This window comes from Populus euphratica, unplaced genomic scaffold (genome assembly GCF_000495115.2).
Source record: "Populus euphratica unplaced genomic scaffold, PopEup_1.0 scaffold64.1, whole genome shotgun sequence".
Classification (NCBI taxonomy): domain Eukaryota; kingdom Viridiplantae; phylum Streptophyta; class Magnoliopsida; order Malpighiales; family Salicaceae; genus Populus; species Populus euphratica.
Genome location: NW_011499923.1, coordinates 363,423 through 389,827, shown reverse-complemented (window position 1 = coordinate 389,827; position 26,405 = coordinate 363,423). Strand labels below are relative to the sequence as shown.

Below are 26,405 nucleotides of genomic sequence, written 5' to 3'. Positions count from 1 at the left end.
CATTTCATGAATGGCGCAAGAAAAAATAGTGTATGTGTGTTTGAGAGAGAGAGAGAGAGAGAATAGGATCTATTGGGTTAGTGTATGTGTGTTTGTGTGTGTGTGTGTGTGTGTGTGTGAGAGAGAGAGAGAGAGAGAGAGAGAAATGTTGTTGTAATTGTGAGGAAGTAGTTTATTAAGGCTAGTAGGGAGGCTATTGTGGAAATGAAGAGTCATTATATTTTATAGTGAAAAAAAATATTTTTACAATAAAGTGGGACAATATTATAAATCTAATGAAAATGTAAATTTAATATTAAAATCATAAGTTTACTAAGTTAGAATGATTTTATCAGTTTTTATCAAGATAATTTTTAAAAAAATCATCCAATTATGCATGAATTTCAAATTAGATTAGAGTTTTTTTAAGGTTATATTAATAATTACTTTGTGAATTATTGTATAGAAAACTAACATGCAGAGTTTTTAAAACAAATAAACCACACGAATATTTATAATAATAAAATATTTATTTTATTATTTATTATTTTTTCATATAACCATGTATAAATTATCAAGAAATATTTTTTTTTATTGAACTCTACTTTCTAGAACATGATAACTTTTAATTTGAAAAAAAATATTTTTAATAAAAAGACATGTTTTATGTCAAAAAAAAAGAAACACAAGAATAAAGAAAGAGAATTTTGATTTAAAATTATAGTTTCTTTCCTCTTTAGTTTAAATCATTAAAATTCTTAAAAATATATATTTTAATAGTACCTAGTTTTTATTAAAAAAAACTATGCAGCTAATAAAAAATATATGTTTTGTTTTAAATAATAAAATGAGGTTTTTGACTGAAAGAATACATTTCTCTTTCGAATTTAAATCATTAATTTTGTATGTATCTTAATTATTGTTGAATTAAATTGAATTAGATTTTAAAAATAATTTTATGGCATCATGACTATTTTTACTACTAGTTATTCGAAAACAAAACGATAATGACTACCTTTACTCAATATTCTCTTGTTATAATGATATGTTTTTAAATTTATTTTGAGCTGCTTCTACTTGAAATTTTAATTATAGTTAGAGTTAATATAAATAATATGATATTGATTACTATATGCCAAAAAAAAAATTATACAGAGAGAATTATAAATTCATAAGTTTGAAAGTAAGATGTTTTTGTTTTCGGTTAGAACCAATTATTTTATGAGAAAAGCAAATGAAAGCATCCATTAATTATTATTTGAGTATATTTATTAAATTTCATATATTATTGATTTATGTTAAAAAATAAAAATCAATGATATTTATTAAAGACACTAAATAAGTGTTATTTTATATGAAAGTGTTTATAATAAATTTTAAATAAAAATATTATGATTAATTAGATATATTAAATGATTTTTAATAACTCTTAATAGATTTGTTTGCCAAATTGTTACAAAAAGAAATACATCCATCCATAGCAGCCTCAAACAAATCATAAAAAAATAAAAAATTATTAAAAAAATAAAAATTATTTTTAAATTATTTTTTATTTAAAAATGAATTAATTTTTTTTAAATTTATTTTTAATATTAACACATCAAAATAATAATAAAATATAATAAAATATTTTTTAAAATCATAATTAAACTGCAACGTAAAACAAACTTAAAAATTTTAAGATTTAATGTAATTATAAAATAATTTATAATCTTGCATCAATATAAAATGAAATCTTAGAATTCTATGAATAAAAAATATAATAAGTATTTATTTTCATATTAATTTCTTATTAAATGCTTCATTCTTTCTAACTTATTTTTTTTTACTATATAATTTATTTTTCTATCCATGCCATAAACACATGATTTTTCTACCTATATCTCATCTATAAAACTATTTGTAAAAAAAAAAAAAAAAAAATCTCATTTTCACTGCTGTCCTTCAGAATGCAGTGTCAGCATCAAGCATCATTGGATCTCCCAAACAGTAACACGAGTACAACTTAACAGTGGCACAAAACCGTAAATATTTAAATAGTAAAGCCCATTTCCGTACTCTCACTCTAAAAAACAGTACGAATAAGAGTAGAATCCAAACTACTGAAGTGACCCACCAATCTACTGATGAAAATCCAGTGGGGACCAGGAAGCCAAGTGGAGAAAGGCAGCAATGGCATAATAGTAATATTTTAACACATAAAGGGCAATGCTGTATTATTCCCACCTCCTGAAGAAAGAATTTTTGCAGATAGAGAAAAGAGAGAGAGCGCATAGAGAGACTGTTAAAAGAACGAAAGCAAAAGAAAGGAATCAGAGAGGAAGAGATCTAACTGGGTTAGTGACCGAGTAAGGGTCACGTCAAGTTACTGAGTTAACACTGTTTGGCAGAGTCGATCGTAACCTATAGATCGCATCAATATCAATCGTCCGGTTCTTCTTATCTCTCTCTCTCTCGCTTAGTTTCTACTCGAAAGAATTTGAAGCGAAAAGTTTTCTCTCTCTCTTCTGCTCGCTGTTTGTATTTTAAAGATTTTGAAGCGGAAAACTCAAAGAAGAGATCGGGTCGTGTTTGCCGGTTCTTCTTCTCTTGTGATTTCGAGATTTTCAGGTAATTATACTCTTTGGTTGTGAAAAGAGTGTAGATTTACTGTTTGGTTAATGAGAAAACCAAACAAGACCGGATTTTTTAGTTTTTTGTAATTTTATTAATTTTTTTTATTATTGTTGGAAAGTGAAAATAAAATTGAATTCGTTAAAAAATGGTTATATATTTGATTGATTGTGTTAGGTTTCAGTAAGCAAAAGAAAAAAAAAAGAATCCTTTTTTTCATAGGCAAACACAAAGGATATTGATCTTTCACGTGTAGCAGAAATTTTTAGTTTTTTTTAGCTGGTAACCTAGAAATTTTTAATTAAATTTGGGGTCTAATTATTTTATTTTAAATTATTCCATATTTCAGCTTTTTGAAAGATTGATTACAGTAGAATGGAGTTTTACTGAAGTGGGCTTTGGTGTTTTGGAAGCTAAAGAAAATGGAAGACATCTGGGCAAGAAAATGAGCCAGGATTATCTTTTGTATTCTAAGTTTTGATAATTTTATTGATCTCTTTCAATTGGGTTATGTTGGTTCTCCTTGAAAGAGTTACAAGTTTATTGTTGGAGAAGAAGAAGAAAGTTGAACCGTGTAAAACCCTAATTGTGCAGGGTGAAATGAAACCCTAGAATTTTTGGAAGAGAAATAGAGATTGAAATGGAACAAACTTTATAGCTTAGAGATTGAAAAGAAATAGAACAGGAGAGAAAACCTATGGAAGATTTGTCCAAGTTTGTTCATAGTCCTGCCCATCTGGCAGTTGCACGCCGAGATTATGCTACCCTTAGGCAAATTATCTCAGCCCTCCCACGTCTTGCCAAGGCTGGTGAAGTCAATACTGAAGAAGAGTCTCTTGCGGCTGAGCAACAGGCGGATTCTGTCTCTGCTGTCATTGACCGCCGGGATGTTCCTGGCAGAGAAACTCCTTTGCACCTTGCTGTCAGGCTGCGGGATCCAATCTCCGCTGAGATTTTAATGGCAGCTGGTGCTGACTGGAGTCTGCAGAATGAGAATGGCTGGAGTGCACTTCAAGAAGCAGTTTGCACGAGAGAGGAGACAATCGCCATGATAATTGCTCGGCATTACCAGCCTCTTGCTTGGGCAAAATGGTGTCGAAGGCTCCCGCGGATTGTTGCTTCAGCAGCTCGTATTCATGATTTTTATATGGAGATAACTTTTCATTTTGAGAGTTCTGTCATACCATTTATTGGTCGTATTGCCCCGTCAGATACTTACCGCATTTGGAAGCGTGGTTCTAACCTCCGTGCTGATATGACTCTTGCTGGCTTTGATGGTTTTCGCATTCAGAGGTCAGATCAAACATTTCTATTTCTTGGGGAGGGATACTCCTCAGAGGATGGCAACATATCTTTGGCACCAGGTTCTTTGGTTGTTCTTGCCCACAAGGAAAAGGAGGTTACAAATGCGTTGGAGGGGGCTGGTGCCCAACCAACTGAAGCAGAAGTTGCCCATGAAGTGGCTTTGATGTCTCAAACTAACATGTATAGGCCAGGCATTGACGTCACTCAAGCGGAGCTTGTTCCACATTTGAATTGGAGGCGGCAAGAGAGGACAGAAATGGTTGGAAATTGGAAGGCCAAAGTTTATGACATGCTTCATGTTATGGTCAGTGTGAAGTCAAGACGGGTTCCTGGTGCTATGACTGATGAAGAGCTTTTTGCAGTGGATGAGGAAGAGAGATTAGGAAATGCTGCTGAAAATGATGAGTTTGATGATGTGTTGACTGCTGAGGAGAGGAAACAGTTAGATTCTGCACTTCGTACAGGGAACTCAGATGGTGTTGGTGATGATGAGGAGCCTAGTGTTGTTGAGTACCAAGAAAATGGCTCTGGAGGAATCTTTGAAAATGGCGACTCTAATGGTTCCATTAAGGAGAAGAAGAGTTGGTTTGGTTGGAAGAACAAAGGTTCAAAGAACACTAGTGATGATCCTGAAGATTCAAAGATCTTGAAAAAATTTTCAAAATTAGCACCAGAAGGTGGCACCCAGAAACCTGTTGATCATCAAAAATCATCTGAATCTGCTAGGGAGGATATGGCTGATGCCAAGAAGGGAAAAGATAAAAGCAGCAAGAAGAAGAAGAAGAAAGGGCCCAGTAGCGAATCTAAGCATGAGAGTGAGTACAAGAAGGGCTTGAGACCCATCTTGTGGCTCACACCAGATTTTCCTTTGAAAACTGAGGAGCTCCTGCCTTTACTTGACATATTAGCCAACAAAGTCAAGGCTATTAGGAGACTCAGAGAGCTTTTGACAACAAAACTTCCCCTGGGAACATTTCCTGTCAAGGTAAATCAGATTCCTCAAATCTCCTCTTGCTTTGTTTTATTGGTTGCACATCCTGCACTGTCATTTATATCTTTTGTTTAGTCAATTTACATTTTCTCCTCCCATATTTACACATGTTATTCTCTGCTTCCATCATGATACTAAGCAAATTAGCTTTTGTTTCAGATAGTACAAGGATTTCTTTTACCCTTGGTGCTTTCTTTCTTTGTTTCCTTTTTGTTTTGTCTGGTAGGAGGAGATGATTTGTGAGAATTTTGGACCATAAGTTTTTTAAGATTCTTGGTTGCAATCTGCTCTTTTGTTCTGGGATTCAACTGGAATAGCACGAAACCATTGTTCAACAACTCAATTGTTGGAACTTTTAAAATGGACTTGGCATTCCTTTTGCTGAAAATGTTAGTAGATAATCAATTTTGGCTCGCAGAAATATCTCTATTGGTTTTCCTCTAAGCATTTTGGTCTTTCCTCCATGCTTTAATTTCCCTTTATAGGCTTATCTGGTTTAATATTTTGCCAAGCTCATTCATGTTAGTTAAGTGGACCAGAGTGATTTAAGCAATATGGACTACCTTTCAGGGAAGTCTCCATTTCTCCTTTTTTTTTAAAAAAAAAAAACTGAAGTAAAAATCTTGTTAAAAGAGATGTGCTATTCCTTGTGGCTTGAGGCTGAGGAAGTACTAGTGGACTACAATAGCAAAGCTTTTTATTTTTTTGGGAGATAAAAATAAAACTTGAGGAGACTTTGAGTTAGATTGTACCCTGTTAAGCTTTCAGATAGTAAAAGGGAAAGTTAGAACTAGCTGACCTGATAGAGATCTAACCTAGAATTTATGATTGAATTAGTTCTTTACATTTATGAAATAGAAAATAGATTTCAATAGTTTTGTGTTGAAGTAATCTAACAATCATTTACCGTTATATGATTGTCTTTCTCATCATTGCCTGTCTTATATCCTTTGTCCAGGAGTGCTTTTAGTGCTCTTACTACGCAGTTGTTTTGCTTTTAATGATCCTTTTTAGAATTAATAATTATCACAATTATGTCATTCTAATTGATGCATCTTGCACATTTTTTTAGTTCATAATAAAATCTCTTTTTAGGCGCTTCATGTCAGATACTTTGCAAACAGGCAAAAGTGAAGTGCTTTGGTCAAAGACGGGTTATTATGCTGACATTGACATTTCAGAAATCATCTTTTTTGCATTTTTATTTCAGATTTGGCCAGTGGATCTGCCTGATTTATTTATTGTTGTGCTTTCCATTGATAAAAAAAGGTGTGTTTTTTCTCATGATTTTTAGCCTGTCATCTCAAAACCACATGCTATGTGTAGAAGGGATTAAGTTGGCACTTAAGCTTTTGGTAATGTAATGGTGCCTTCTACATGTTAGCTGATGTTTACTGGACTTTGATACCTTTGTCGTAAGTCATCGGTAAATGTTCAAGATCAAAATTACAGAATATTTTATGAGACTCGGATATGTGTTATTGCCTGGCTAAGTGCATTTATAACTGATGGCAAGCTAACAAAATGAATCTGAAATAATTTGCTTCAGAATTTTTCTCCTTTTTGTTTTCTGTTGAAAAATTTCTTTGAACTGATATGATTTGAATTATATCAGCAAGAAATCAGTGCATGCACGAAATGAATAGATCCATACCTTTTGCATTCAATTATTTAACTGTTGGGAGCATGATTAATGTTTCATTTTCCTTACTGCAGGTTGCCATCCCTATTGTCCCAACTATTCGGGTGCTTGTTACTTTTACAAAATTTGAGGAGCTACAGCCATCAGAAGAATTCTCAACACCTCTCTCCAGCCCAGCTCATTTCCAGGAGGCGAAGTCCAAGGAATCTGAAGGGGCTTCATCATCGTGGATTTCATGGATGAGGGGGAGTCGAGGTGGGCAATCGAGTGATAGTGATAGTCACCGGTACAAGGATGAGATTGATCCTTTCCTCATACCATCAGACTATACTTGGGTTGATGCCAATGAGAAGAAACGCCGCATGAAAGCCAAGAAAGCCAAGAACAAGAAGCACAGGAAACAAGCTGCAGCCAGAGGTGAGGAAGGGCGGGCACAACATTTGAGTGAAGATGTGGAAGAATAAATGTACCAAATAGTCCAATGTTCTTTGCCACTTGAAAATCATTTTGCATAGGCAAGGCTCTGCTTCGCACATTGACCAGTCTTCGTTTGAATGAAGCAGTGGATGAATCCCAGGATATTTGTTAGGTGATTACTTCATTAGGAGGACTGTTGTATTTTTATGTGATGTGAAATTGGAGAGGAACAAGATTTCCTTCGCCTTTAATATAGCTCACTCTCATTCCCCTTCCCTTCTCCCCTCTTTATTTTTTCAGACATCAATCTTTGTATCTACGCCTCAGCTTATCAAGTTTACCTATTTTGTGATTGTCAATTTGTCATTCTTTCCTCTGTGTTAATTTGATCTTTTCCTGAAGCTCAACAAGTTTACTGTGGTTCCATGTTACAGTTCCCACATGATTCAATATTTCTTTTTATTTGGTCACAGGAGTTTTTCATCTTAATTTAGTCTTTTTATGGTTAAATTGATTACCAATTGACTCTGATTTGTTAAACAAGGGTAGGATTGGAAGAAAAAAAGACAGGAAAAAAATTGATGGTAATGTTAATGAATTTCATTTTATAAAAAGGGTCTAACCTAAGTATTCGTTGGCTTTTTCATCAGCTTAGATGACAGATCTATGTTTAGGGAGATTTTTTATTTTGAATTTATAGATCAGTTTGTGGGTTTTTTAAGATCATACATAAATTTATTAAGATATTTAAAATGCTTTATAGATATTTTAGATAGAAAGTTGGCTTGGAAAATGAATTTTTAGGTAAAACAATCTTTATCCTAATTTTTCGGTGTGACTGAATTCTTAGAAGCAGCACGTGTTTCTTGCTTGTGTTTTTTTTTCAAAACATAGGTGCACACACACATTAAAAAATAATATATATATATATATATATATATATATAAGTTAGTCTAGATACACGGGTCTAGGATAAAAAACCTAAGCACAGGTTTTTTTTAAGCCTAGTCGTGCTAGACTACTTAGGCTAGCTAGCACACATCAGGTTTTTTTTTTTAATTTATTGATTTTTTTGATTTTTTTAATTTTTTAATTTAATATTGGATTTATTTTTTATTTTTCACAAATTTTTGTGATGTTTTTTTAATAGAATATGATTTAATTTTTATTTAGTTTACAAATAAGTTTTTTATATTTTCTTATATTAAAAGACATTTTTTTTGTGTAACCTTAAAAAACCTTTTTTGTTAATTGTATTTGATCACTTTTCTATACATGTTCTTTTTTTTATTGTAAAAAATAAAGTTATTAGATTAAATAAAATTTATAAACTTTGTTCCGAGATAATATATATATATATATATATATATTCACATCTATCTTTCAACTTTCTAATTTAGATTTTGGTTAAATATTACTTAGTTTTCACATAAAATGATTTTATAACATTTGTTTTCTAGTATCTACAATCTTGTATAATTTATTTTTATTTTATTCAATTGTTTTCATGTATGTCTATTTTAATTAAAAAGTTACTTTAATATATGTCTATTTATATTATCGCTTGATTAAAAAAAAAATTAATAAACAAAATTATTAAATAAAATTGAGTATATGATTTATATTACGAGATTAAATATTTTAATTTATATATATATATTTTGATTCTTTACCTTTTTTTTTTCATTATTAGCATAGATAATTTTTAATTTATTTAATTAAATGTATGTGTCAGCCTTTTAATTTACAATTAATTTTTTTTTAAGAAAAACACATTAAAAAAATTTATATATTTTACAATAAAATTTATAAACTTTGTTCCAAGATTCTCTCTCTCTCTCTCTCTATATATATAAAAGTGAGGTGGTAATTGTTTTTTAAAATGATTTTTGCTTAAAAATTTATTAAAATAATTTTTTTTTAAATATTTTTAACATTAACACATCAAAATAATAATAAAATATTAAAAAATAATTTTAATAAAATTTTGTGAAACACTGTTTGCCCCCGGCTGCGTCATCCTTTTTACGGGCTGGACTTCGGAGGGAGAAGACAAGAAAGGAGTATGCGAACCCATTCTGTCATTATATCTTCCACGAATTTTCTTCCCCTTTTCTGACGAATATACTGAAATAGTTCAGAGCACAGTTTTATCTTCATTTTTCTGAAGAATGATTATACCTGAATCTGATGAATTCTGCATCTCAGATTGTGGATCGGTGAATATTTAAATTTCGTGTTGGGAACCTTTGCAACAAATTGCTATATCCAAAAAAAACAAATTGCCCTAGTTCAAGTGCAGAAGATCACTACTTTTGGACATGAATCACTGGCCACCCAGCTTGATAATGTGACCACAACCCAACAAAATTCCACAACCATCATTTTACGGCCACTGGCGAGGAGATGGTGTGAGAAAAGGCTGTCTTGAGCTTTCTACATGCGCCAGTCTCTTCCATGCCTCAATGTCAGCACCCTAGGCCACCATTGTGGATGCCGTTGCTATTGCCAGACAACAGTTGTAGCCGATAGTCCTAGGATGGCAGCAGCCTGCAGGAATTTGATTTTGTTCATGTAGTCCATGCCGGATTCTGGGTTTTAGCTTGCAAGTGACTTGTCAATGCTCTAAATGACGCGTGATTCAGAGCCATTTACTGTTTGTCCCTCTTCGACGGCCGGGATCCTTGACGTTCAAGGAATTTTTATTTTTTTTAATTAATTTGGAAGCAGTGAGGTACTTGTGAGTTCCTTTTAATGCCCACCAGTCCTCCATTGATTGGGATGGCTACGCCCAGAAAGCTATCTTGTTTTTGTTTTTTACGTCGAGACTTCGTGTTTGGTAGCCCACTAGAGTTATCTACACAAGCTATGGTCTTTCCATGGCTGCCCTCGAATAGACTTCCGCTGTGTTTCTGTTTCTTTATTTATTAAAAATTAAATTTTTTATTTTTTAATATATATCAATATAAAAAATAAATAAAATAAAAATACTTTAAAAAACAATATATTAAATGTTTTTTATTCTAGAACACGTTAAAATAATATTTAAAAAAAAATTATTTTTACCATTGACACATCAAAATAATAATAAAAATACTAAAAAAAATTAATTTTTTTGAAAATACAAACAAGGTTTTAAAGTAAATTGAATTGCAGAAATTTGCGCCCTTGTTCAGACAAACACTTCATTATTTCATCACACTACTATTTGTACATCGTACAAGTGGAACATTATGGTGCAAAGATTAAAACTCATTTACAGATGAACTCATTCCATTTTTACTTACAAACCTGCTTTGGATAGATAATACCTACCAGAACCGATCTTTGTTAACGCTCAAGTAACCAGCCATTACTTTCCCTCCAGTATTCCTCATGCCATCTATGAGAAAGCACCATGTTGAACCCAATGCTCCGACGAAAAAGTCGGCTTCTGCTGCCATCAAGAAATTAACAAGGGGATAGTTTGTGCTGGTTTTCCTGCCCAGACTCGCCTCATAAGTGGCCATTGTCATGTTCCCAACTTGGCGTGTTACATTCGTGTAGTAGAAATTCCAGTTCGTGTATAGCTTGGACTTGTTGATAACTTCCTGAAAATGTATCAGATCGTTGATAATGATATGAAGGGGAGTGTGTGTGAGAAAATAAGATACAGAAAGCATCTAGTATCAGGCGCAAACCTGCATTTCAGTTGATAGCCAAACGCTCTTGAGGTGTGGGAAATGCTGTCTGATCCGGTCAGCAAGATGCATGTAACCTTCAAACTCAACCACCTTCATCTCACATGCCTTGTCTCCCATTCTTACATGCATGCTCAACAATGGCCTAGGAGTCCATGGTCTGTGATTGGACCATACAAATTCTTCAATATCCGACCTTCTCTTGTTCCCAAAATCCTATTAGAACAGGTTCATTATGAGAATCATTTGGAAAAATAGTTCATTTTAGGTGATACAGTGAAGATTAACAATGTAGCTAGCTGAGGTTCAAGACTTCAGATTAATGTTCTCTATAACAGGTAAATGCACGAGATTAAAGATTAACAAAAAACCTTTGGCCATTCCTTGCCGAGACTTGTAAGAAACATCTTTGCAACTTCCTTCCCAAAAGCAGCATTTCGGGCAACATTCATCAAACCACACGTATACTGAGTTTGAAATCTCATCAAGTAGCGTATTGCCTGATAACAGCTATACAATGTCTCATTTGCAAACTTGTATAAATATAAAAGCATCTGCCTGACATTAACTGAGAGGGAGAGGGATGCTTGTTCCATGAGAGGAGTGGGTGTCAAAACTGCTGCTAAACATCATGGAAGCATATACAAGGCACAAATGGCATGTTGGTTGAGGTGCCAGAACATGGAGGCCAGCAGGCTTTAATTCTAACAATCTATATGTAAAATAAAAGCAGAAGCAAGGCACCACATGCAGGAAATTTGCTCGCTGCCCATGGCCTCCATCACCCACATACTCCCATTTCTATATGATTGTGGCTAATCATCTCTCACTGATATTTGTTGCATCTGAATTAATATCATCAACTATTTTCTCTAGCCGCAAAGTAGTAAAATGAGAATTATATAATAAGAGAAAAGTTACAATTTGCAACTCCATGTTAACAAGATGAAATTACTAAGGTTCCAAATTTGCATTTAAATTCTGTTGGCAAGAAAGTAAAATCTGAGAATGCTAACAATTCTACGGAACAGCACGAGAGTGCAGGTTTCACTCCCATCTTGGTAAATTTTAAGTTTTACCTGTGCTCTCCACCATCTTCGATCCATTTTACGATGAGACACAACCAAACTCCCATTTATTTCCGTTGTTGGTTGCAAGAACCTCCACGGTTCGCCCCATACCCTGTTATACAAATTGTGCAATCATTTGGGAATAAGAGCAACAATTATCTCCACGGGTTAATTCTAATTACACATGCAATGATCACTTGCCTTGGAGTCCGTCCAGTCCATATTTCTTTTGATGTGTAATTGTCTTTTGTAGTTACAATTCCCCTTTCCAATGCTTCTTTATTACCCAATAGCTCGAACGCACGATCTCGACATTCTTGGGATGTTTCTGGAAAGAAGTAGCAAGACCAACTGGAGCGCAAAGAACCTATAAGAACAAAGTGTTGAAGGTTGTTTATCAATAACAACATGGTTATCTTCCAGCTCTTACCTTTAGTTATCTCTAAGGCTTCACACCAAATAACACATTCTTGACATGTAATAACACCAGGTAAAAACTAGGTGATTAGAACTTAGAAACAACACTTGCCCCTTGAGGCTTTGAGTTTCCTTGAGGGGAGACATTTATCATTAAACATTGAATGGGCAAATTCATAACTTTTTATGCAAGGAACAACTCATTTGAGGATGCTTTTACACACAAGCATATCCTTATCCATGTAATACATCTTGGAAATAACTATCAATTAGAACAACTTCTATTCATTAAAAAAAAAAGAATCAGAAGAAACATGAACGATTTGATTCTTCACTTGTACCTTTACAACCATCATGGTCGGCTCGATTATAGTAGCTGGTAACAAGAACTCTTTTCTCATTGATTGCAATAGCAAGAAGCCCACACATTCCAGCTAGCTGGGCTCCAATACCAAAACCAGGTAACCTCTCCCACTCAGCAACCAGAAATCTTATATTAGGATCCCTGCAGTTCTCAGGATGCTGATGGAGCCATATGTCACGCTGCACTTTCCTAGTAAGAGGATAGTTTTCTTCATCCGATCCAGTAATCTGGGAATCATAACAACAAGCAATGAAGCTAAAACCTGACAACACTATTAAGTAAAATCATGATGGAAAGAATGGAAAACTTTGAAATAGAAACAAAATATTTGTACAATGCAATATTATAGATCACTAATCATGAACGAAGTGAGAGGAATGCAATGCGTGGACAATTTTTATAGATCATTGTTCTATGATCATCGCCTGTTTGTGTGACCATGCTATGATCTGTGTCCTTGTTTGATTATAGAACTCAAGCAGGATTTCGAAAGGTAAAATGGAATTTAGAATAATCAATCATGTTCCAACTTGAAATCTCTCTTCTCTACTCATCAAATTATTCTCTCTACTTCACCTCGCTCCATCTCTCTCAAATCCAAACAATGTTGAGCATGATTTCCAGAATTAAATGTTCGCCAAAGATGAATGGAATTGTTCAGTTGTGATGACATTCTGATCAAGTACACCAGAAACATACCCAGGGAGGATAAGCGCCTTCAGGTATTGCTTGATGCCTAAGGTACCTCAGTTGCTCAGTGGGCATAGATGCAGGGTGTGCGTTTAATAATCCCTTCCAAGTTGTCCAAGGAGGAAGCCTCTCATTCTCAGCACGCTTATCAAGATGTTCATTTATTTGTTCACTCAACTTGCAGTTCTCCAAATGAGGGGCATTTGGCACCGCAGATTTCCTAAGTCCAGAACTTTTCCAGAATGCAATTTCTCCATCTACTGATTCGGATAGTAAGGCACTCCAAGCTGAATGTAATAATGAAACTCTCTCATCATCAACCCCATTTTCACTTCTCTTTGAGTCAACCCACCTCTCTGTAAGGATTTCCTCTCTCTTAAATTTGCAGTCTGCACTTGTAACTGTATCTGCAATTAAATCCATCCAAGTGCTTTTAGTTATAAAATTAAAGCTTTAAATTACATGAGATCCACAATTCATCAACAGCTCAGGGATGCACTGGACAGCGATTGTTTAGAAGACTGGCTACAACAGAATTAAGTTAGATACCTCACTTCGTCATGAAGGCTAACTTTTGAAGAGCATAATCATTTCCAAAGCATCAAAACTTATCAATCATTACCTCAGGAACAGCAGGGTTATTGGTCTCAATTCTAAGTATATTAGAGAACGGGTGGTTGTACTAATCATGTTAAGCACTAGTAAACAGTGATCTAGAAGCTCTGATCAAGGTCAAGTGGAGTAGTAACCAACAAAAGTATCTAACAAGTCACTTGAAGTTTATGTTGCTTCACATGCACCCTTTGATCATTCCTGGCTTTACTTTTCATGCATGAATTTCTGCCTTGTCTTCACCAAAAACCAATCAAAATTACTCTGATCAACTTTACCAATCAGTCAAGACTTGAGAATTCAACAGTAAAACTTTTTGGACTAAAAACCCTGTTCATAAATCCAAAACCAATTGAAACTTGCAGGAATTTTACAAATGACAGTTCCAGAAACAAACAGCAGTTGAAGAACAAACAGGGTTAACTTATACTCACTGAAAAACCCAGAACTTGAAGAATTCAAAGGAGAATTTCCCAGAGAGATGGAAGAAAATGAAATGCCACCAAACTCAAAAGTCCCCAGTGAAGTAAGAGCAGCCAAAAACAAAGAGGTGAGACAAACTCCACTAAGAAAACCCACCACACAAATTTGAAATGAAAAAGAACTGCCAATTTGTAAAGCTTTCTGTGACACCACTCTCTCAAGAGATTTCTGGTTCAATGGCTCCGTATTCATTTTTTTCTTATCCAAAACTAGAGAGCCCCAGAGGATACTTGAAACCTTTGCTGTGGCATAGCAACCAACTACTTCAAACAAATGACTCGCATGAAAGTGTACTCCTAGACCAAACTTTTCCTGCTCAAGGCAAGTTTCTTTCTTCTTTCTTTTTCTTTCTTTAATTTCTTGTGCAAGGTAACTCGGGTATGGGCTTTGTCTAAAAGTCCTACAAGAAATAACAAAGTTTAAAGAGCTGTCCCTCCCAAGTCTCAGCCATTCATATTCGTAACTTTTTCTAAACTTTCCTGTCCACTTCTTTACCCCTTCCAACTGCAAAATAAATAAGAATACTCATTAGTATTCGCACAAAAAATGTTTGAAAAACTGACAAAAAAACATATTTGGGGCTAAAAGACGGGCATAAATTCTAAAGAATTAAGATCCAACATAACCCCCTTTCAACACAAGTTCTTTCTTCTTTAACAACATGCTGAAAAAATGGAGAAAAATGGTAGACATCATATCAGAGCCATTAATTATTACTACTATTTTGTTTCCATTCCTCTTGGTTAGCCGATGGTTTCAAGGGAGAAAAACAAATGAAATGCTTACATTTGGATAATAAAGGAAAAACAGAAGAAAGTCACAAACAGCTGGGATGAGTTCCCATTAGAAAAACCATGCACACAGACACATGCCATGCTGAGATAAAACACTGCAAAAATAGTTTTCCACAAGGAAAAAAAACACTTCGCAGAAATCCCAAAACAGTATATGCAGTCTTACATGAACAACACAAAATTCAAACAATCTGAATGATTGTAATAAAATATCAAAGAAAAGGGCCATTTTTGCTGATCAAAGCCATAAGAGGTAGAAAAGTGAGAGAATTGAGAGCTACAAAGCACATTGGGAAACTGACCACTAAAATTTCATTTTTCAGTTTCCCAAGAAACAAACAGACATGCCTTCCCTTCCTTTCCTTTCCTTTCCTTCCCTTTCCCTCACACTGACTAACTTTTTAGACCACACACACACCGACCACACTCATTCTTTCTTTCAGAAGTGCTGGATTGTTGTGTCAACCTTTGGCTCAGTTGATGCAGCCAGCCACTGTCCAAGTCTAGCAGCAGTGGTGGTACCTCATGGATGGATTATTTGCTCTATCATCATCAACAGCTGTCAATATTTAAATTATTATTATTATTATATTTTTTTTAATTAGTTATTAGTATTTAAAAAAATAAAAAAGAGAAAGGATTCATGGATCTTTCGTGATAAGAAAAATTAATTTAATCACCATGATAGAAATAAGAGACTTAACTTTAATAATATTTTATATAAAATATATATAAATTAAATTCTTAATATTTATATCAATATTATTTTTATTAAGAATTGAATAGTTAATCTCTTAGTAAATACTGAAAAGACTATTACCAAAGAACTACAGTGCCATTAATGGGAGAGCTTCGCATAGTTATAAAATCTGGCTCAAGTTTTGACTCCCTTCAACACTTGATTTGCATGGATGGATCAATTTTTTATTGGATAAGTTAAATTTAATTCTCTTAAAACCAAAATGATATAATGTTTAAGTTTTGGTTTTAAAAAACTAATGTTATTTTAATAAAAATATTTAAAATAAGCTTAATTATCATGATTTTTAAATTATTTTTTACTTGCAATAATATTAAATTATATTTTTAAAATATTTTGATATTTTATATAAAAAAAATAGTATTTTAAAAAAAATTAATTAAAAAATATTTTTACAAAATATTCTGAACCACATTATGAAATTAAAAACTATATATATATATATATATATGATTGAGTGACTAGTCCCATCAACAACAAGAGATTGATTGGTACATGTAATTATCATGCACATGATGATACTACTGATGTTATGTTTTGAGCATTATTCACAGCTAATTATTTCCATGCATTTATCGCATATGTATTCTCATTAGCTTATAGATCAAATGAATTTGTGTGTGGTCCATTCAATATCTACGGATTGTTTTTATTATTATTATTATTATTACGTTCAATATCTACGGATTGTTTTTTTTTTTTTTATTATTATTAAATTATGTTTTTTTCCTGGAATTACACGAGTTTTAAGTATAGTTTGTAATTGCATTTCAAATAATATTTTTAAAATATTTAAATTTATTTTTTTGAATTGTTTTGTGGTTGTAATATCAAAAATAAATTTTTTAAAATAGAAAAATATTTTGATATATTTCTGAATAAAAATACTTTAAAAAATAATTATTACTATATTTCCAAATATTTTCTAAATTATATATATTATTGAATCTATCTTCTTTTTTGGATATTTAAATTTAAAATATTTTTAAGAAATCTCAAATCTTACTTATCATGTGACCTGTTAAAAAACCTAACTCACTAGATTTTTGGATTTACTTAGTTAATTTAAATTTTATTTTTTTAAAAAAAAATCTTGGTTTTAATCCTGGAATAAGATATAATATTCAAGTTATTTATCAAAATAAAATTTAGTCAATTTCTCCTTTACGTCCTCTAAATTATTTGAAATAACCTCACATCATTTTGTCAAAAAGCTTCATGGTTTTGGATTTAGACATGCTGAATTTTATTTTATTTTATTTTATAATAAAAATATCTTGAATCCAAATCATTTTTCACTCCCCAAGGGGAAAAAGGAAGAAGCAGTAGAAATCCCTTGTCACGGGGTGTTTGTTGAGATAATGGTATCGTGGCTTGATGGTTATCTTAGAACTTGACAAGTGTTTTGAAATACGTGGCTCTTTGCTAGAGCGAGTAGTTAAGTATTCCCACGGCTCCAAAAAGTCAATAAGTAGCAGACAAGCAAAGGTATGAATAATTAATTTGGCACATAATTAACGAAGAAGATCATCTCATCTGAGCTTCTAGATAATGTTTATTTTTTAATTTTAAAAGTATTTTTTAAAAAGTTTAAAAGTTTTTATTTTTTATTTTATTTTAAATTAATATATTTTTAAATCATTTTAATAATGTGATATTAAGAATAATTTTTTAAAAATGAAAATATATTATTTTAATATTTTTTTAAATAAAAAACATTTTAAAAAACCACTATAATTATATCCTTAAACAAACAAAGTATATCATTATTAACCTGCGGTGACGCGCTTCTTAAGGCTGTGCTCTCTCTAATCAGAACCGTTCATTGTTCTGATCATGAATACACAATAGGGCCCCATCATATGGATTTAGATTCCACAAATTTCCGAAGTAGTTCACGGGCCTTAACCGAGGTAGTCGGTCGGCCATCAGTTGAGATGTTCTCTCGAGTCATTCGTCTTCTCTCCTTCTCTTCTCTTGGATCATGGGAAATCGGTTTTCTCATCAGGAGGCAACCGAGGTTTTTTTTTTTTTTTTTCATGAATAAACCCATAATTTAATCTTGGCAATTTCATAACCATAGTTTAAATAGTCGTGGCTTAAACTTCGGATGTTTGGAATGGGATATAAATTATATTTTTAAAAAATTTTAAATTATTTTATTTAAAATAAAAAATTATAATTTTTATTATTTTAATGTGATGATATTAAAAATAATTTTTAAAAAATAAAAAAATTTATTTAATACAATTTTAAACCAAAAATAGTTAAACTCTCACCACAACTATAATTTCAAACACATCCTAAGCTTGTTTTGGAGTGCAGTAAGGAATAAAAATTTAATTTTTATTTTTTATAATTTTATTATTATTTTAATATATAAATATTAAAAATAAAACTTAAAAATAAAAATTGTTATCTTAATGCATTTCTAAATAAAAAAATACTTTAACAAGAAATTCTCTTAAGTTTTTATTATTTAAAATGAATTATATTACCTATTTTCATAACTTAAATCACATTTGAACCACCTACAAGTCTAATCAGAATACCAAAATACAGATTAAAAATGTGTTTGATAATATAGTTATGGTTATTTTTTAAATAACTTTTTTATCAAAATTCATGTTAATAATATTTTTTTATTTTTTAAAAATTATTTTTAATATCAGCACATCAAAACGATCCAAAATATACAAAATATATTAAATTTTAATAAAAAAAAAATTAAATTTTTTAAGAAAATAATTTACACCACGTTCTCAAACAATATCTAAATCACTAATCAATCATGATTTTAATTAGCCATCTTTTATAGTTAATTCAAAGATGCGAGTAAGAATGAAAAAAGCTTGTTGGAGAGTGGATTGAAATCTATTTTTTTTTTGTTTAATAAAAGTGAAGTTACATTAGATTATCAATATAGAGATGCATTATTATATTTAATTTGTTTTATAGTTTATTTGGAAATATAATTATAGTTATTTTATAAAAAAATTTCATGTTAAAATATATTAAAATAATTTTTTATTTTTTTAAAATTATTTTTGATATCAGTATATTAAAATGATTTGAAATCACTAAAAATATATTAATTTAAAATAAATAAAAAATAAAAAAATTTAAATTTCTTAACAACAAAACATATAAACAAAACAATCAACATAACATGAGAATAAATGGTACACAACCTAGGTTTTGGTGCTCCTCTCACGAAGAAGAGGTGCATTTTGCAAGCATTTCAAGGCTAAAAGGCCATTGATACAAGGGCTATCAGATTAGCTTAGAATGAATTAAGAGTTGTTTGGCGCTGGGTTGAATGTGTTTTTAAGAAAAAAATTGATTTTTTTTCCTTTTTTATTTTGTATTACTAGATTGTTTTAATATGATAATATAAAAAATACTTGAAAAATAATATATATTAATATCTTAAGCACTGCAAATATGTGTTAGGTTTTGTATGTAAGATTGTGTGATTGTGGATAGAAAAAAGTACATGCTAAAAGTATACTTAGCAGTGCATTTAGTAATAAAACTACAAAAAAAAATATGAATTATTTTCATTGTTAATAATTTACATATCAATCAAAATTAACTTCTTTGAGGTCCTTAAAGAAATTTAATAAATTCTCCCAAACATGCACTCTACAAAGCACTATTTGGTATTTTATTTTAAATAGATTAAGTAAAATTTTAAAAAAACTATTTAAATTTAATTTTTTAAAGCTTTATTATTGTTTTGATATGTTGATATCAAAAATATTTTTTAAAAAATAAAAAATATATTATTTTCATATATTTTCAAGTAAAAAATATTTTGAAAAATAATCACTACCATATTTCCAAACACCTTTAAATTTAAAAAACAAAAGCAAATTTTTTTACTCATTAAGTTAACCCTTCATGGTTGAAATTTTACCTTGATGATACAATGTGTCTTAATAAAGTGTTCAAATGAATTTACTAAATTTCATTGGATGCTAAACCTAAATTAATCCATTGGTTTTGAAATCTTACCTTGATGGTGCATTATATCTTTTTTTTAAAAAGAAAATTTGATAGTTTAGAATATTTTGTAATTAATAAAATAATTTATTTTATCTAACATTATATGTGTGATTATGTATACATGCATGTTTCTTTTCCATTTTAGATAGCATTATGAAATTAAATTCATAAAATATTTAAAGATAAAAGAATTATCCTTCCTTGTTTGCAGCTGAACCTTTCAATTTGAATGGATTTATTTTGATTCCTTCCCCTGTTATTAGCCAACTACTAGATAAATGCATTATTCATCCTTTCATTTTACTATATTTATACTCCTCTTAATCCATCCTTTCATACCCTCCAAGTTAGATTCAACATATATGTATTTACAAAATAAATCTTTATTTTTTAATATTTTCAATACAACAATTAATATTCCAAGACAGATTTCTTGCATAAGAATAAGGGTTCATTTTGAAATATGATTGGAATTGCTTCTTAAAGTATTTTCTACTTATAAATATATTAAAATAATATTTTTATTTTAAAATTTTATTTTGATATCAATACATCGAAATGATCCTAAAATATTTAAAAAATTAATTTAAAATAGAAAAAAAATTTAAAATTTGATGAAAATCCAGGTCAACAGTATTTCCGAACAGGCTAAATTAATACATTTTTCTTCATTTTTTTCTTGTAAAATTGTTTTTTTCTCATTCAACCCTATATAAAGATTAAATCATATTTACCATGTTTTAATTTAACAACCTACATGAGAAGAAATGTCACACGCCCTCCGTTTTGATGCTAGCTCCTCCTTGTTTCTTGAAGATTTTCGGAGCTTGGGCTGGTTGGAGCACCATTCTACTCCCTAGAAGCCGAGACACTACCCCTAAAGCACTCAATTGTAATTTTTTGAAAAATCCTTTTTGGGTGAGTTTTTCAAGAGGTAAAACTTGACGAAAAAGGGATAAAAAGTGAATGATTAAATGTTTTTTTTTTCTTTGAAAGAAGGGTTGACACCAAGAAAGGATTAAAAGAATCTTTTTATCCCTCCTCATTTATGACTAAATGGATTTATTTTTAATTTTTTCATTTATATAAATTATCCATTCTTTTACTCTACCATATTTATACTCATTTTAATCTATCCTCTCTGCCTCTCGAAAATAGATACTTGTAAAGAATTGATTTTAGATTGGGTTTAAAAACTATTATCTCTACCTCTCGAAAGTAAATGTTTAGTTGTCATGCTTTCTTAAATCAACCTCACTTAATAAATGACTCCTAACAATTATAATATAAAATAAAACTATGATTTTTTAGGTTCCAAGCTCCAGTTGGGCCATGACATGGTGATGCCCTACTTAAAATTGGGTTAGGGTAACTTCACACCCAACTCTATGTCAAGCGTGGATGTGTCCATATCCAGCCCTGTTTTTAACTTGAGCACAACCATGCCCAACTCTATACATGTCCATGCCCAGTCCCTCGATGAACTCGAATGTAACCACGCCCAACTTACATTGAGCCTGAGTATGTCCACACCCTGTTTTCTCCTAGGCTTCGGGTCAAAATGAGCCCAATATTTCTGAGATCGGGTATGGAACTGAAAGGTCACTCTGCAGTGGGCCTCCCATATCCTGAACCCAAATTAATAATCATGATGCCCATCACGATCCCATTAAATATGAGCAAGTTATCTATACTTATATTACTTAGATGTGATGGTACAATCAATAAGATAATATTATCTTACTTGTACAATATTACTTTTTTACCCCTCTTACGTTGCATGAGACAGTAGAAACCAGATGATATAAAAGAAGGGAAAACGGGGAGGAAAGGGGATTTTTCTCCTCTCCTCACCTTCAAATCTTCTTCTCAAATCCTTTTTATACATTGATGAATACTCTTTGAAATCTCAATTCATGTCTCCATTAATGTCGTTCTTCACGTAAATATTTCTAGTACTGACTTGATCTTCGAAAGGTCCCCCTATCCACACTACTCGAGGGACTTTATGCAGATATATTTTCCACATAGAGAAGGATTTGCCTAAGGAAAAACTTGTGTGGTCTTGAAGTGGAGGTCATTGAATTCACCATAAATGATGTCAAGGAGTTTCTAGGAATAAATCATTAAACAACATTCTTTATGATTTTTATAACCTCATCAATGCTCCTAAAGAATCAATTCTTGGATTATACATATTGGATTATATTTGGATCGGTTTTGGATACGAGTTTGATAATATATATATTTTATCCATTTCCTACGAAGTAAAGAAATTATTAAAAAAAGATATTATTTAAGTCGATCTAAGCTGATATCTATTGATTTTTAGATTAAATTGCTATAACTTATATACTAGATTGGTCTTCTGCATTATGTTGCGGGCTAAATCAATTTTTTTCTAATATAAAAAAAAGATGCCCGAATAATAGTAGTGTTTTTTAAAAAAAGTAAAAAAAAAATAAGACTCAAATCATTAACTTGATTAGATCCAATAAGCTCATTTAATTTAATAATATAATAAAAAAAGTAAGTAACAATAATAAATAACTAAAAAATAGCAATAATTAATTATAAAAAATAAGTTGTTAATACCAAACTTGAAAAGAAAAAAAAAAGAAAAGATCATTAAAAACTTATTATCACTTCGCCATGGATATCACCTCATCATAAAAAAACTTATAAAGACTGTTCTGATAACACTATGAAAGATTGTACTACAACATTAAAATAGATCGCATATACTATCAAAGTAACAACTTAGAAAGCAAACCAAATAAAATATCATGAGATAAATATTTCATGCTCACATTTAATCAATTAATTTGATTTAATTAAAAAATAAAATTGTTTTAAAAAGATAAATTTAATGAAGAACAATAAATAAAAAAAATTGAGATAACCCATAATACAAGTTATTTTTTAAGAAAAAAACTAGGATAAAAAAAACTCTGGACTAGTTAAATAAATCTTAATTTTAAAGGTAATTTCGTTATTTTAAAGATTGTATTAATCTCAATAACAAGTCTATTTTTTTTTATAAAAAAAACAATCCATAATACAACAAGGCTGCTTCTATGATTCACCCGTTGCTTTTTATTTTATTTGATTTTTTTAATTGTATCCCATATGCAAAGAAAAGGTACAAATAAAATAATTAGTCTTTCTTTTCCTCTTTGTATATTTAAATCTAATTATCATTGAAGAGAGCGACACCTCTTGAGTTCAGCACCACCCCTCAATAATATAATACTGGATGAATCCATAATTTTTTTTTTAAAAAAGAATCCTAACGGTCAAATTTTCAAGTCCCTGGAATCAGATTCCTCAAATTTCCTTCCCCGTTTTCTTCTCCACATCCTAACCTCTCTGTACAAAACATCTCTCACTCTCATGAAGACTACCTTTCTCCTTTCTTTTGAAAAACAAAAGCAAGAAACTTTTACATACAAGTCAAGTCAATAGTGCCTAATAATGGGGTGCTCCCTTTTCGCTTGTTTCACTGCTTGTAAGCATGGAAAATGTAGACATTTGGTGAATGTAACTCCATCTAAACCTCATGTAAGTCCATTTTCAAGCTTCATCCTTTATGTTTTTTTCCTTCTTTTTTTCAGTTTTAGCATTTCGCAGTTAGTTTCTTGTAGACAACAGCTGTACTGATCCCTTGGTTTGTTGCAGGATGATGGAGCTACTGAAGCTTCGAAAGTTCATGAACCCACAAAGCAAGAGGGAGTTCCTCAGGTGCCCATTGAGCCCATTTTGGAATCAAAGTAAGCTATTCATTGTTTTTGGCTTGAGATCTTTGGTAGTTTGATTTAGTTCATTGGATTTGTGGTTTTAGTTTTTTTTTAAAACAATTTATGCATTAATTTTTTTATTCGTTGATGCTGTTAGAGAGAATCTTGAGGAGCAAATGCGCTGCAATGAGAAAAGGAAATTGACTTTTAATTTCAATGTCGAAACCTACGAGGGTTTATCAACTGATGAAGAAGTTATCATCAACGTAGTAGAGTACAAAGAAGAAGAGAGAAAGTCTGAAAACAAAGAAGAAGAACCATCAAACATGAACAAATCAGTTTCTAACGTGGTTGCATCAAATGTCGGATGTTATCATCCAAATAACAGATATCAAAATCGAGTTGACGAAGAAGATTATGAAGATTTGGACTTGGAAGCTAGTGATTTAAATGAAGCTGTTCAAGTATTGATTCAAGAAGAGCCATCCGAGTCTTTGTTTTCAATATCAATTGATTCAAGAAAACAGGTGCATGGAGCTGAATTGGGTGAAAAGGAGGTTAGTAGTCCCATGCCAAAAGGTGAGTCACCACCTAAGGAGGAACCTAAACTAGAGGGGTCCAATCAAGATGCTCTAGTTATGTCTCGGTTTGATGACCCCGTTCTGAACCCAGTAGAAAATCTAATTCAATGGAAAGAAGCCAAAGCAAGAGCAACCTCACCATGGCAGCATGAAGACAAGGAAAATGTCAATGTAGAGCAAGATTTTGACAAAAACATTAGTCCGGAGACTATTTTCAAGTTGTACAAGCAGAAGAAGCTGGTGGATCAAGAAATTGCAGTGGATACTAGCTTATCAAGTTGGTTGGCCACACCGCCAATGTCCAAGGGTAGCCCTAATTCAGTTGGGAACACGCCATCTGCAAGGAGTTGTTCGCCAAGAAGTCATGAAGATAGGCCTATTTTAGGAGCTTTGACAGTTGAGGATCTTGAACAACATTCTGCTTCTAATACTCCAAGGCGGTCAAGGAGTTTGACTCCTGTAGAAACACCTCTTACAGGGACTGTTGGAAGCTACTGGATTCATACTGGACGGGTTGTGGAATCGGATTCAGGCTCTTCCAGCAAAGGAATGCTTAGAACAAAAAAAGTAGAGGTAATATTGAATCGCGGTTCATGGCTTTGTATTCTTATAGTTTTCATGAAACAATAACGATTTCTTTCCGGTTTTGCAGGATGAGAAGCTGAAATGGAATTCTATTCCGTTCGAGGAAAGATTGGACAGAGCTTTGGAAGGAGCCGTTGCTCAAGTGTAGGAGGCGCCTCATGCAATTTTGCTTGTTGCTTTGATGTTCTGTACCTATGCATGCACATGTTCTGTGGATTTGTTGGCTTTGCCCCACTTTGGCATGCAGTATGCAATAATCTGAGATGCTTGTTAATAACAGTAGTTTTGTTGAGGAAGAGGAATTATTCGAGTACTTGTTACTTCGTTTCCCATTTGAGATAAACTGAATTGAATCCTGGAATCCAATGCTTAAATTGTTTTTCAGGAGTTTTTTTTTTAATTTATTTTTTATATTAATATATTAAAATATAAAAAAATAATTTATTTTTTATTTTATTTTATTTTTTATGAATTTTCGCAAACATCTATCCCAAACTGGGAATTCTCGAGAAAGTCTGATATTATGACAACTGATTGACAAAGGTCCCATAGCTGGACCTGGAAGACAAGCATGCTATTGCATTGCAGCCTCGACCGCTTAGAACTGATTGTTTTTATATTTAAAAAAAATTAATTTTTTTATTTACTTTAAATTAATTTTATTTTAATATTTTTAAATTGTTTTCATATATTTATATTAAAAATAATTTTAAAAATAAAAATATTATTTTTATATATTTTTGAAAAACCATACTTTAAAAAAACTACCATTACACTGCAAGGCTAAGACATTTAAAAAATATATTACCATAGTTGAACAAGGTAGACAGGCAAGCTATTGCATTGCAGACCACTTGGACCTGTTCTGTTTTTATATTCTAAAAATATATTATTTATTTTAAATTAATTTTATTTGAATATTTCAAATTATTTTGATATATTTATATTCAAAATAATATTTCTAATAAAGATATTATTTTTATATATTTTTAAAAAACTATACTTTTAAAAAAATTACTACTGCTACCCTCCAATGCACCATGCCTTTAACACGGAACCTCATGTTTTTTTTTTAAAAAAAAAAAAACAAAGCAGCTGAAACGGTGCACTTTTTAGTGGTAGTTGCAGTTTCTGGAGAAACAAAGCCGCTTTAGCATCCGGAGGACGGTGGACATAATACAAATCCATGTGAAGATTATATGGATGAAGCCCAACAACACGGATGTAAATTAATCAATAGATGCAGAATCAAACCTTGCTTAGCACGAGATTGTTGAGATACAAATCCAGAGTAAAAAAGAAACAAAGAATGGGAAAAAAACTTAGTGTACAAATTTAAATGGGTGACATCTATAAGATGGGTCAAGTGTTGTCCCGCTAGGACTACGGCACACGGATTGCTGTCGAAATGGACGGGGTTCAAGATGAGTGCAAATTGTACATTATTTTGCTGCTTGTAATGGCTGCTGCATCTATATCTCGTTCATTGATTTCTTTGGTGAAAAATACATGGATTATCTCCTATTATAGCATCTCTAGGTCTCTACATATCATGGAACAACCTCCTTATCTGATCAACGTTTGCTGGCATCAATGTGACTGGGCAGCGGTTATACTGTGGCAACGCAACAAAATGGCATCTTGGGATTAAGAAATAGATTTTGGCCAAGTAGGGGG

General features: G+C 31.6%; 4 protein-coding genes and 1 long non-coding RNA gene across 10 annotated transcripts in view; 2 read left to right on the top strand and 3 right to left on the bottom strand.

Annotated features, from left to right (window-relative positions):
- Positions 1 to 2,361: 2,361 nt before the first annotated feature.
- LOC105135351 (uncharacterized) lies at positions 2,362 to 3,021 on the bottom strand. Its single transcript, XR_844161.1, has 2 exons — positions 2,935 to 3,021; positions 2,362 to 2,589 (listed from the first exon to the last, which is right to left on the bottom strand). It is a non-coding gene; the product is annotated as an uncharacterized LOC105135351 (long non-coding RNA).
- A 244-nt stretch (positions 3,022 to 3,265) lies between these two features.
- Positions 3,266 to 7,306, top strand: LOC105135350 (ankyrin repeat domain-containing protein 13C-A-like). The gene is made up of 2 exons (XM_011040198.1): positions 3,266 to 4,882; positions 6,605 to 7,306. The coding sequence occupies exons 1-2, from the start codon at positions 3,290 to 3,292 to the stop codon at positions 6,992 to 6,994; spliced, it is 1,983 nt and encodes a 660-aa protein (XP_011038500.1). The 5' UTR covers positions 3,266 to 3,289; the 3' UTR covers positions 6,995 to 7,306.
- Positions 7,307 to 10,090: 2,784 nt separating this feature from the next.
- On the bottom strand, positions 10,091 to 15,597 carry LOC105135349 (uncharacterized). Of its 3 annotated transcripts, none has more exons than XM_011040197.1 (9): positions 15,360 to 15,597; positions 14,215 to 14,767; positions 13,178 to 13,575; positions 12,456 to 12,705; positions 11,899 to 12,064; positions 11,707 to 11,809; positions 10,999 to 11,127; positions 10,628 to 10,843; positions 10,091 to 10,537 (listed from the first exon to the last, which is right to left on the bottom strand). In XM_011040197.1, exons 2-9 carry the CDS (start codon positions 14,453 to 14,455, stop codon positions 10,259 to 10,261), a joined length of 1,782 nt encoding a protein of 593 aa, XP_011038499.1. In that variant the 5' UTR covers positions 14,456 to 14,767; positions 15,360 to 15,597; the 3' UTR covers positions 10,091 to 10,258. The 3 variants fall into 3 exon arrangements, with proteins under 3 accessions (XP_011038499.1, XP_011038496.1, XP_011038497.1); XM_011040194.1 differs by lacking the exon at positions 15,360 to 15,597 and adding an exon at positions 15,224 to 15,301; XM_011040195.1 differs by lacking the exons at positions 10,999 to 11,127; positions 15,360 to 15,597 and adding an exon at positions 15,224 to 15,301.
- A 7,510-nt stretch (positions 15,598 to 23,107) lies between these two features.
- On the top strand, positions 23,108 to 25,060 carry LOC105135344 (uncharacterized). Of its 3 annotated transcripts, none has more exons than XM_011040183.1 (4): positions 23,108 to 23,365; positions 23,504 to 23,595; positions 23,720 to 24,716; positions 24,796 to 25,060. In XM_011040183.1, the coding sequence occupies exons 1-4, from the start codon at positions 23,300 to 23,302 to the stop codon at positions 24,874 to 24,876; spliced, it is 1,236 nt and encodes a 411-aa protein (XP_011038485.1). In that variant the 5' UTR covers positions 23,108 to 23,299; the 3' UTR covers positions 24,877 to 25,060. The 3 variants fall into 3 exon arrangements, with proteins under 3 accessions (XP_011038485.1, XP_011038484.1, XP_011038483.1); XM_011040182.1 differs by having other exon boundaries at positions 23,108 to 23,386; positions 23,720 to 24,710; XM_011040181.1 differs by having other exon boundaries at positions 23,109 to 23,386.
- An 872-nt stretch (positions 25,061 to 25,932) lies between these two features.
- Positions 25,933 to 26,405, bottom strand: part of LOC105135346 (peroxisome biogenesis protein 12-like) — a 5,017-nt gene continuing 4,544 nt past the window's right edge. Inside the window, exon 10 of one of the 2 annotated variants that reach the window (XM_011040184.1) lies at positions 25,933 to 26,405. In XM_011040184.1, the coding sequence (XP_011038486.1) occupies positions 26,272 to 26,405 (134 nt within the window). In that variant the 3' untranslated portion in view covers positions 25,933 to 26,271. The other variant, XM_011040185.1, reaches the window with a different exon arrangement.

Excerpts from the sequence above, each read along its gene's own strand:
- LOC105135344 (XM_011040181.1), top strand. The coding sequence starts at position 23,300 with ATGGGGTGCTCCCTTTTCGCTTGTTTCACTGCTTGTAAGCATGGAAAA. Across the intron at positions 23,387-23,503 it reads TAACTCCATCTAAACCTCAT|GATGATGGAGCTACTGAAGC; the intron begins GTAAGTCCATTT and ends GGTTTGTTGCAG. Across the intron at positions 23,596-23,719 it reads GAGCCCATTTTGGAATCAAA|AGAGAATCTTGAGGAGCAAA; the intron begins GTAAGCTATTCA and ends TGATGCTGTTAG.
- LOC105135350 (XM_011040198.1), top strand. The coding sequence starts at position 3,290 with ATGGAAGATTTGTCCAAGTTTGTTCATAGTCCTGCCCATCTGGCAGTT. Across the intron at positions 4,883-6,604 it reads TGGGAACATTTCCTGTCAAG|GTTGCCATCCCTATTGTCCC; the intron begins GTAAATCAGATT and ends TCCTTACTGCAG.
- LOC105135349 (XM_011040194.1), bottom strand. The coding sequence starts at position 15,286 with ATGGCCCTTTTCTTTGATATTTTATTACAATCATTCAGATTGTTTGAA. Across the intron at positions 12,706-13,177 it reads AAGGCGCTTATCCTCCCTGG|ATTACTGGATCGGATGAAGA; the intron begins GTATGTTTCTGG and ends TATGATTCCCAG. Across the intron at positions 12,065-12,455 it reads CGACCATGATGGTTGTAAAG|GTTCTTTGCGCTCCAGTTGG; the intron begins GTACAAGTGAAG and ends TTGTTCTTATAG.